We start from the raw sequence: 12,042 nt of genomic DNA, 5'->3' as shown, positions 1-12,042 counted from the left end.
GGGGAGAACTTGCTGCCATATTATAAAGACACTCATCACTGCAGAGAGGCCTACATGGCAAGGAACCACAGGTCCCATGCCAACAACTGGCACTAGTTTGTCAGGCATGTGAATAATCAATCTTCAGAGTGGACCCTTCAGTCCTAAAGACTTCAGGTGACTGCAGTTCTGGTCAACATATTGGTTGCAACCTTGTGAGGGAACTAGAACCAGAAAGACATAGCTAATCCATTTCTGAACCCCTGACCTACATAAATTGTGAGATAATAAATGTTTGTTGCTTTAAAGCACTAAGTTTTGGGGCTAATTTGTTATACAAAGATAATTTCTACATCCAGCATGAGTTCCCATGATGTCAGAGGGATGAGAAACCAATGAATGCTTTCCCATAGTCACTGCATTCCTATCTACCTATTATGAATTCTCTTGTGCACAGAAAGGTAAGAGTTACTGCTGAAAGATTTCCCACAATGATTACATTTGTAGGGTTTTTCTCCAGTGTGAGTTCTCACGTGTTTCTTAACAGATGAGAGATTATTAAACGCTTTCCCACAGTCACTACATTCATAGGGTTTCTCTCCATTATGTATTCTCTTGTGCACAGTAAGAGAAAAACTACTGCTGAAGGATTTTCCACACTGATCACACTCATAGGGTTTTTCTCCAGTATGAGTTCTCACGTGCTGGGTCAGATGTGAGCTCTTCCTAAAGGCTTTCCCACAATCGTGGCACTCATAAGGTTTCTCCCCTGTATGAATTCTGTTGTGCACAGTAATGGAAGACCTCGTGCTGAAGGCCTTGCCACACTGATTACATTCATAATGATTCTCCCCAGTATGAACTCTCTTGTACCTTTTGAGGATACATCTAGTATGGAAGACATGAAAACACTGATTACATTTGTAAGGTTTTTCTCCAGTGTGAATTCTCACGTGCAGTCTAAGGGAAGAGGGATTACTGAAGGCTTTCCTGCAGTCAGTGCATTCACAGGGTTTCTTCCCATTATGTATTCTTTTATGAACAGTCAAGTAAGAACTACTGCTGAAGGATTTGCCACACTGATTACAGACATAGGGTTTTTCTCCAGTATGAATTCTCTTGTGCTGAGTGAGGTTAGATTTTGTGCTGACGATTTTAAAGCACTGATTACATTTGTTGAGTTTCACTCCAAGATGATTTCTTTCCTGTTGATTAAGAGATGAATGATAACTATAATTTATAGTATTTTTAATATTCAGTGCTATTGTAGGAATTCTCTCTCCCAGGAATTCTGTTATGTATAACATTATAATTTGGCATTTTTGCTACTTTGAGTGTTTGTATAGGCTTTATGCTAGTTTGAGTGATTAGAAGTTAAAAAAGATGGGGCACCTGGGTGGCTCAGATGGTTAAGCGTCTGCCTTCGGCTCAGGTCATGATCCCAGCGTCCCGGGATCGAGTCCCACATCGGGCTCCCTGCTCCTTGGGAGCCCACTTCTCCCTCTGCCTCTCTCTCTCTGTCTCTCATGAATAAATAAATAAAATCTTTAAAAAAAAAAAAAAGAAGTTAAAAAAGATGGCTGTGGTGCCACAAGTCTTTATCATATTCAGAGAACAGTTTTCTGATAGGTTTAACACCAGTTTATGTTTGAAATCTTTAATATCTGAGTCACATTTATGGAAACAATTATGGAGATGCTCAGGGAAGAAATAACTGTGAAATCATTTTTCTCCAAATTCACAACAGTTTCATGGTATCTCTTCAGAGGCCACTTTCTCTTGGGAGAATGACTCTCTTGGTAACTTTGTAGTTTTTCTAATTTATGGCATATTCCTACTGTGGAAAATTAGAAATCTTACCATTTTTACACCTTCATATTGTTCTTTTCTAAAAACATGCTACTTAGAAGTTAACCCTTTGGCTTTAAGTAGAGTCTCCAAATCTGAAACAAATTGAAAAGAAGTTTAAGTTTGTGGAGAAAATAAAAGATAAAATGCACATATTACTGAAGACAGACCTTAAAGGATTAGTGTTTTTCAGGAGGTTTGCAATGAAAGGGACACAGGTATGACAATTTTAGGTATTTTTAAAAGATTGTATTTATTTCAGAGAAAGAGAGATAGCAACAGAGATAGCGAGAAAGAACACAAAGCCTGAACCGAAGGCAGACACTTAACCGACTGAGCCACCCAGGTGCCCCAATTTTAGGTATTTTTAAGACTCTAGGAAGATTGAGATTGAGGCTGACAGAAGAAGGAATCGTCAGGAATGTAAAGTGGGATGGAGCTCACGTGAAACTTACATTTAAGAAGAAAAAGAGACATGTCTTTTTTCTTCCTCTAAGGCTGAAGTGTGAAGTGATGAACAGAGAATTTAAGAGGAAGCAAAGAAGGTACACAAGGAAGCTTATCCTAAATGCTTTTGATCTTGTCAGGAAAAAAAAAAAGGGCATTTTACGAAGTTCCCTGAGTGACATTTCCTAATGTAATACTCCAAACTCCCAAGCCACAGGCCAGACATGTTCCTCACAAGGACTCACAATCTACCTGGTGCTCACCTGGACAGTTGCCTGGGAGAATTCTGATTTCCTCTGTAATCACTTTATCTTCTTGCTCCAATTCAGACACCAGACCAGGTTTATCAACTTGATTTCCTATACATAAAGAAAGGACATAGTATGTAGGGGGACTCTACAGGGGAAAATGAGCCCCACCATGAAACTGAAGCCCCTACTTCTGAAAATAAGCAGGTGTGGCTTTAGGAACAATGGGATAATTATCCCTAAAATCTAATAAATACAGTAGCTCTCTTTCATAGTGAAAAAAAAAAAAAATGAATGTATCCTCAGTCAATGCCCACGGTGCCTGGGGGAATAACTAGTACCAGAAACTAATACCCAAGCTCAAATACATATTTAAAAGCTCCAAAACTTTTATGCATAGAGAATATAAAGTCAGTCCCAGGACTAGATCTTCAGTTCATAGGGCAGGCATTAGAGTGTAAGCTCCATGATGGTAGGGACCACATCTGTCTTGTTCACCACTGTATTCCCAATTCCTAGCACAGGCCTAGGAACATAAAGGTGCTCAAGAAAGACTTCTGAGAAGTGATGTCAGCAAAAATGGTGGAGTCGGGAACTCTACAGTCTAACCTCCACAAAAAAAAAAAAAAAAAGCAAATTAACAGGTAAAAACTGTTTGAATTACTAAAACTCTAGGAAGTGATCAAGAGCTTACAGCAACAAGGAAAATGCTTAATCAAGACAAACAGCTGAATCTGTAAGAGAGCTTTGTGACATTTTAGCTGATCCTCACCCTATCCTCCGTCCCACCCAAGCAAGCATTTTGAAGACAACAATCTGTGCTCTTAGTACTGGTAGAAGTAGGACAAATCTTATTTTCAAAGAAGTGTGATTGTCTGTTTTGACCTTCCTGGTGGCTCACAGGGCTTGCCTTTATTTCGTTTAACTCCAAACTCTCCTGGAATTGAAGTGGCTATGGGGGCGGAGGGCTGGGGCATGTACTGACTACATTTAAATGTATTAGCTACTGCTGCTTGGGGCAAGGGAAAATCACTAAAGCACACATAAGACTAGCCAAAAAGTCTCAGAGGAAAAGCAGGGAACAAGATGCTTTGGGGGAAAGGGGCTTTGAAAAGCTCGCACAGTCCTAGGAATATAGAACATGTACATACCCACGGTTGGGTGTACGCTCAGAAAATATCTGAAAAGGCACTAAGCCTTCACCTTTGACTGACCTTCAGGCTCTACACAAGCAGTTAGTGAAGGCTAAGGCAGAGTTGTAAACTGTTTGAGTTTTGAAGGCATGCTCCTATATACACAGAGACCATCTGCAAAGACTGGGAGTTTTGGAGTTCCAGGCATTTAAGGAAACCTCTGATAAATCACTAGCTGACCGTTAACTTAACAAGAGATTGCAGTGGCCACACACGACAAATACAGACATTACAAAATTAGTTCAGAAAATGTCACCAAACAATACTAACTAGAACAAGCAACAACAATAAACCTTGGGGATAGGAGAATCTCTGACTTACAGAACTGTCCTAACATTCCAAACGTTTTTGGAGTTTTCAACAAATTATGAGGCATGCAAAGAAACAAAAAAGCATGACCATTACAGAAAAAGGAAATTAAGAAACACTGTCCCTAAGGAAGAGACTTACTAGACCAAGATTTCTTCTTTTTTTTTTTTTTTTTAAAGATTTTATTCATTTGACAGAGAGAGACACAGCAAGAGAGGGAACACAAGCAGGGGGAGTGGGAGAGGGAGAAGCAGGCTTCCTGCTGAGCAGGGAGCCCAATGTGGGGCCCAATCCCAGGACCCTGGGATCATGACCTGAGCCGAAGGCAGATGCTTAACGACTGAGCCACCCAGGCACCCCTAGACCAAGATTTCAACTATTTTAAGAACGTGCAAAGAGCTAAAGGAAACCATGAAAAAGGATTCTCAACAAATAGTGAAAGAAATTATAAAACAGAACCAAACAGAAATTTTGGAGTGGAAAGTACAATAAATTAAAATGAAACATTCACTAGAAAAGTTTATCATCAAACTTGATCTGGTGGAAGAAAGAATCAGTGAACTTGAAGACAGGTCAATTGAGATTGCCCAATTTGAAGAGCATAGAGGGTAAAAAAAAAAAAAAAGAACAGAGCATAAGAAACCTGTGGGACACCATCAAACAACCAACATGTGCATAATGGAGTTCTTGAAGGAGAGGAGATGGAGAAAGGGGCAGAAACAATATTTTAAAAAGATAGATGGCCAAAAAATTCCCTTAACTGAAGAAAGTCATGAATCTACATATCCAAGAAACTTAATGAACACCGAAGAGGATAAACTCAAGGAGACCAAATTGAGACACATTATAATCAAACTGTTGAAAGCTAAAGACTAAGAGAGTATCCTGAAAGCAACAAGAGAATTTTTAGTTCATCACATATATGGGATCACCATCAATCAGATTAACAGCTGATTTCACATCAGAAATCACAGAGGCCAAAAAGTAGTGGGATGACATATTCAGAGTGCTGAAAGGAAAAAACCTCTGTCATTCATTAATTCTATATGTAGCAAAACTATCCTTCAAGAAAGTGAGAAGACAATCCATAGAATGGGAGAAAATATTTGCAAATCATCTATTTGATGAGGGTCCAGCATCCTGAATACATAAAGAATTCTTACAACTCGACAATAAAAAGGCAAACAACCCCAGCCCTCTCAAAGTGGGCAAAGGACTCAAATACACATTTTCCCAAAGAAGATATACTAACAAGCACATGGAAAGAGGACCCATCTTATTATTCTTTAGGGAAATGCAAATAACCAAGTGTTCCCACATTGTTGGTGGGAATGTAAATGGTGCACAGGTACCATGGAGAAAAGTTTGGAGGTTCCTCAAAAAGTTAAACATTAAATGACCATATGACCCAGGAATCCCACTTCTAGGCAAACGTACAAGAGAATTGAAAACAAATGTTCAGGCAAAAACATACATGAATGTTCATAGCAGAGCACAGCACTCTTCACAGTAGCCAAAAGGCGGAAACAACTCAAATGTTCATCGACTGATGAGTGGGCACAGAGAAAGTGGTATATACACACCATGGAATAACATTCAGCCAGAAAAAGGAATAAAGTTCGACACATGCTACAGCATGGCTGAACCTTGAAAACTTTATTCTAAGCAAAAGAAGTCAGATACAAAAGGCTATATATTGTATGATTCCATTTATATGCAATGTCCAGAACAGGTAAAACCAGAGACAGAGAGTAGATCCACGGTAGCCAGTGGCTGGAGTAGGTGGGAAAGGGAGTGGCTACTTAATGATTATAGGGTTTATTTTTGGTGCAATAAATGTTCTGGAATTAGAGATGGTTGCACAAAACTGTGGCATTACTAAAAATCACTGAATTATACATTAAAAATGTTTTCTGTTCTGTGAATGTCACATGAATTAAAAAAAGAAAAGACTTATTACCTGAGTCATTAAATAAATGCAGGGCTGAGGTGGGGCTTACCCAGCAATGCCAGATTTATGCAGTTCTCCCGCATCACGTCTCTGTACAGTGTTCTTTGAGAAGGGTCCAGCAGTGCCCACTCCTCCTGCGTGAACTCTACGGCCACATCCTCGAAGGTCACCAAGTCCTGAGCCGTCACAAGCATCATGGCTTAGCCAAGGACCACCCCCACCAAGTTGATAGGAGGATGACAGGGCTAGGGACAGGAAACCCCAAGCACAAGATGTACGGGCAGTGTTGTGAGCTCTGCTCTCCACTGCTCCTGGGCTCAGCCTGCAGGGCTCCTCTCCTGCCTACTGACGCCCACTCCCAAGGTGAAAGGTACCTTTAACATGTAGGTGAGTCCCTTATTCCAGTGAGACCATGGAATCCTGCAGTCTTATTTCCCTCGATCTCAGGGCTGAGCATAGGCCGGGGACATGGCAGATGTCAGAGATACTCCCCAGTGGCCATCACCAATTGCTTGAATATAGGACACAGTCATGTCTTTCCTTTAAAACTAATAATAATGTAATGTATAAAGTGACTCTGGAGGAAGTTAGGAAAATATAGAAAATGTTGATAAACACTGACAACCCTTTATCCACCACCAGATGCCCGGAGATCCTGGAATGCCTGAAGACCTGGCTTGGCTGTGGGGCTCCAGGCCCTGAAAGGTAAGTCCAACTTTTGGTCAAAAGAATAATTATTTGGGAAAAAAATATGTGACTCACCGGTAACCAGCTTGTCAGGAAGCCATGAACCAACTCTTCCTCCTCTGTGCATCCTTTTTGAGGAGAGGCTGAGTACAGGGAAGACTGGGCTGGAGAAGAGAAGAGTCGGAAGAGTCCAGGATTGCTCTATATTCTAGCACTCACCAGTTTGGAGGCTTCCTCACCTACCTGTAATTGACCATACCCCAACACACACACACACACACACACACACACACACACCTTTCACAGGACAACAGAGCAGAACCCTGTCTCTCTCTCTCTCTCTCTCTCTCTCTCTCACACACACACACACACACACACATACACACACACCTTTCACAGGACAACAGAGCAGAGCCCTGTCGCACCAGGGCCAGAAAACAGGGCCAAGGCTCTTACTGCACGGGAGGAAAAGAGGATAATTCCTATTTCACAGATGAGGAAATTGAAGTTCAAGGGACAGCACTTCATTTTATCAAGTTTATAGAAAGAATTTGAGGTAAATTCAAAGGCTCTCCCATATTCAGGACACAGGTGAGATCTCCACAGACACACTCAAACCACCAACACCCCAAATCCCAAGAACCACACGGGGTCCTGGTGACCCCTGGGCATTCGGGGCTCTACTCCCACCTCCCTGCTCAGCCCCTCCTTTCCTGCTCTGTGGTGCAGGGGCCTTTAACGCTTGGATTTTGAGGGCCCCCCAACTTACTGAAGTGGGGGACAGAACCATGGCCGCCATCCTGTGACTCAGACAGAGCACCCGGACACTCCTCCTCTCGTCCCCACAGTGCACGCAGGCCAGGCTCTGGACGAAATAGGAAAACAGGAAGCTTTCACAGCCTTTCTCCCTCTCCAGGCTACTGAGGATGAACGGGTCTCAGCCTGCCCACCGTGTCCTCCTTTAAATGCAAGTGGGGTCTCCAATCCTGGGTCTTTACTTTGCTTACTAGCATGTGATGAACGGAGGGCATGTGAAAAGCTTGTCCTCTTCTGTCCTAACTGGAACAACCAGCACAAGCCTGTGTCACCCCCATTTAAATCCTCAGCTCCACCGAGTCTCAGGGCACATCCTTCCCATCCAAGCGGTTGTCACAAACACATTCCCAGCTACAACCCCTTTACCAAATAGACACGCTGCCATCTGCCTCCCATGAGTCTTTCCATCTCCAGTCCCACTGCCCTCAGATAACATCAGAGGGCGTGAGGATGACCCTCACTGTTACGAGCTGGTCCCCATCCACGTTGGCCGCACCTTCCATCGGCACCACCCTAGACTCTGTCATCACCTGACCCTGTTCTACCATCTAGAACAACAGCTCAGAAATGTCTCTCTGAACCCAGCCTCCCAAACCTCATCGTTGTCCACTCAGTTGTTCTCAACCACACAAAGGACTCAGTCCAGCCGCTCTCCTGTCTCCTCAGGCACTCCCCATTTGATGTTTACAACATCTAGCCATTTCCTAAATTTATTACTAATGAGAGTTTGTCAGAAGCTGATATATCTCTAAATTTAAGCTAAGTTTATTTAAATTAGGGTGTTCTATTAACCATTTTTCCTGCTGCTTAGAAAAGTAACCCTCACAGAAAGATTAATTTCATATTATGGTGAAATCTATGTGTTACAGTGACATTTCAGTAGAATGCCCACACTTCCTTAATTTAATTCCTACAAGAGGGGGAAATATTACTGGCTTTTCAATATTTCTACCTTAAGTGGGTTTTGCCATGATAAAAAAAATAATAATTGTTGGACTGCTATTCAACTACTCAGTAATAGGTTGCTGTCTTTATTATAAATCCATATTCCTGATATTGAGCCGTTTTTACCAATATGTTGGCTTAACAGTAAATATATATATGGGGGAATGCAGTGTTTTTAGTAGTGAAATAAATCTATCATAAGGGCAGGTTTCCTTCTGTTTCCACCTAGTCTCTCCCTGATCACTGGCAAAGTGTTTTCAACCCTTGACTCATTTCCTCACGTCCCACTTACTCCTCAACTTGGGACACTCTGGTTTCAACCATTTCAAGGACACCACCCTTGGTAGAATCACTGGTGATCTTATTCATAATAACAGAGATGCAGATTGCAACTACACATACTATTTCTTATCTGTCAGATCAAGAAAAACCCTTTATTGGAAAGTCTGTCCGGAAAGGCACTCTCATACACTGCTGGGGTGCAATCCTACAGAAGGAAATTTGTCATCATCACGCAAAACTGTGAAGATGTTTACTTCTTCTCTGTCAATCGCACTTGAAGGAATCTTTCTCAAAGATACGGAAATACTAAAACCGATGTCTAAGACTATTTACTGTGACAATATATATAATAGCGAAGGACTAAAAGCAACACAAATGACCATCTATAGGGAACTGGTTGAATAAACTAGGGGATATCCATACAGTGAAGAATCATGCAGCCATTACAGAATGAGATGATCTCTAGGTATTCATAGAGATTATTATCCCCAATAAATATAAGGAGAGAAAAAAAATCAAGGTATAAAACAGTGTATGGAATGTTCCTTTTTATAAGAAGGGAAAGGCCAGGAGAGACACATATGTACGTATATATATGTGCATATATATATTTTGCATATATACATTTATAGACACATATAGACAGATACATACACAGATACACATACCCATTTGCTTCTAAATGCAAAAGAAATACTGAGAGAATAAAACAAATGAATATAAATGGTGACCAATAAGGGCAGGAGAATAACTGAGAAGAAGAGACAGGAATTATAGTTAGAATTCCCTGAACATGTCTTATTAGAGAATTTTGGCTTTGGAATCATATTTAAAAAAATACAACTGCAATCCTCAAAACTGAAAACAAACAACAAGAGAAACCTAATTGCTCATCAATTTGGAAACACGACCACAACAGTCTGAAAAAACAATACCTTCCTATGACTTTAAAACAAAGTATATTGCTAATTCTGCCACTTTCCTACTGATGGACATTTGAGTTGCTTCTCATCTTTTGCTGCTGGAAATAATGCTCCCACAAATAATCTCATATTGTTTTGTATTTTGGGAGGTTGACACTCAGAATATATTTCCAGAAGTGGGGTTGCTAGATATGGGCAGCAATGTTTCTGAGTGTCATTTTTTATATACAGGGAAGGAGAGTACCATTAAGTAAATAAATCAATGTTATTAGGAGCCAATATTTTTAGTGTAACATATAAAAATTAACATAAAATCCAGAAAGTTAAGGAAAAAAAAAACACTGCAAAATTAAAACTGAATTAGAAATACCATGTTAAACTCATGATTTAAAAAACATATATTTCCCGGGCACCTGGCTGGTTCAGTCGGTGGAGTGTGTGACTCTTGATCTCGGGGTTGTAAGTTTGAGCCCCACCTTGGGTGTAGAGATTACTTAAAAATAAAATTTTAGGGGCACCTGGGTGGCTCAGGTGGTTAAGCATCTGCCTTAGGCTCAGGTCATAATCCCAGGGGATGGAGCCCCAGGTGGGCGGGCTCCCTGCTAAGTGGGGAGTCTACTTCTCCCTTTTTGTCTGCCCCTCCCCCCTGCTCATGGTCTCTCTCTCTCAAATAAATAAATTTAAAAAAAATCTTTAAAAAATAAAAATAAAACCTTAAACAATAAGAACAACCTCTCCCCCGCCCGGCCAAAAACACACATATATTTCCTAGCTAAATCCAGGGAAAGGTCCTAGAAGGAATGTTACTCAAGGGGCACTTACTTAGCACACCCAGTGTCTAGATCTTGGTTTTTAATACTATTCGCCATTACAAGGAGCAAAGTATGAACTAATAATGGAAAAATCTCCAGTATATGTTAAGGGACAAAACGCAAGACAAAGAAAAACGCATACAGGACTACAATGTTTTGTGTAAGTAAAGTGGAAACAAGAATACATTTGCTTGTATTCACTTGAAAACCTGGAAGGATAAGAATGCACGATAAACCACTAAAAGCAATTACCTATATAGGTCCCTAAGGGAAGAACAGGATGGAAGAACAGGGGAGGGCAAGATTTTCTAACATAGACCTTTTCGTATCATGTTAGTTTTGAACCAAATGCAAAGAAAAACTTTAACCAGAATTTTCAACAAGTGAGTATTTTCTAAGAAAACTGAGTAATTTAATTTAAAAAAAATTTTTTTTATTCTTATGTTAATCCCCATACATTACATCATTAGTTTTAGATGAAGTGTTCCATGATTCATTGTTTGTGCATAACACCCAGTGCTCCATGCAGAATGTGCCCTCCTCAATACCCACCACCAGGCTAACCCATCCTCCCACCCCCCTCCCCTCTAGAACCCTGTTTGTTTTTCAGAGTCCATCGTCTCTCATGGTTCATCTACCCCTCCGATTTCCCCCCCTTCATTCTTCCCCTCCTGCTATCTTCTTTTCTTCTTTTTTTTCTTAACATATATTGCATTATTTGTTTCAGAGGTACAGATCTGAGATTCAACAGTCTTGCACAATTCACAGCACTTACCAGAGCACATACCCTCCCCAGTGTCTATCACCCAGTCATCCCAACCCTCCCACCCCACCCCCCACTCCAACAACCCTCAGTTTGTTTCCTGAGATTAAGAATTCCTCGTATCAGTAAGGTCATATGATACATGTCTTTCTCTGTTTGACTTATTTCGCTCAACACAATACCCTCCAGTTCCATCCACGTCGTTGCAAATGGCAAGATCTCATTCCTTTTGATGGCTGCATAATATTCCATTGTATATATATACCACCTCTTCTTTATCCATTCATCTGTCGATGGGCATCTTGGCTCTTTCCACAGTTTGGCTATTGTGGACATTGCTGCTATAAACATCGGGGTGCCCGTACCCTTTCGGATCCCTACTTTTGTATCTTTGGGGTAAATACCCAGTAGTGCAATTGCTGGATCATATGTGAGTAATTTAATTTTTAACCCTCACTCTTAGTGACCCCTGGTGTCACTTGCCCACAGGAAGGGACCGTTGGCAGTTCTGCGCAGTGGAGGCTGCTGGAACCTCTTGATACAATTTCCACGGGGAACTCAGCTGGTCACACGGAAATCCACGGACCCCTGAGACCGAGTGGAGCCTGAGGCTGGTTTCCACGCCAACTTGGAACTAGAGAGGTGCTCTTCTTGCCTTGGGGCGGGGCGGGGGGGGGCACAAAGATTGCTTTTGAGGCCTTTATAGGAAGTAATAGTTGTTCGACAGAAAGACCGCCCATTCACCATTTTGAGAATGTACTGATTTAAGGTGCCGCGAGAGCCGAAGTTGCCTGGTTCCCCAGCCGTCCGCTCCCAAGTGGGAGAGCGCGGCGTCAGGC

At 41.4% G+C, this 12,042-nt stretch overlaps 1 protein-coding gene across 1 annotated transcript; it reads right to left on the bottom strand.

Moving 5' to 3' along the window:
* Nucleotides 1-407: 407 nt before the first annotated feature.
* On the bottom strand, nucleotides 408-7,461 carry LOC118005449 (zinc finger protein 558-like). Its single transcript, XM_034997386.1, is given in 6 exon segments — nucleotides 408-1,184; nucleotides 1,840-1,922; nucleotides 2,538-2,633; nucleotides 6,025-6,151; nucleotides 6,738-6,826; nucleotides 7,428-7,461. Coding segments are annotated over 6 exon segments (1,206 nt in total).
* Between the last annotated feature and the right edge of the window lie 4,581 nt (nucleotides 7,462-12,042).

This window comes from Mirounga leonina, unplaced genomic scaffold (assembly GCF_011800145.1).
Source record: "Mirounga leonina isolate KUSES-001 unplaced genomic scaffold, KU_Mleo_1.0 Mir_94, whole genome shotgun sequence".
NCBI lineage: Eukaryota > Metazoa > Chordata > Mammalia > Carnivora > Phocidae > Mirounga > Mirounga leonina.
This window is presented reverse-complemented; position numbering and strand designations above follow the sequence as displayed.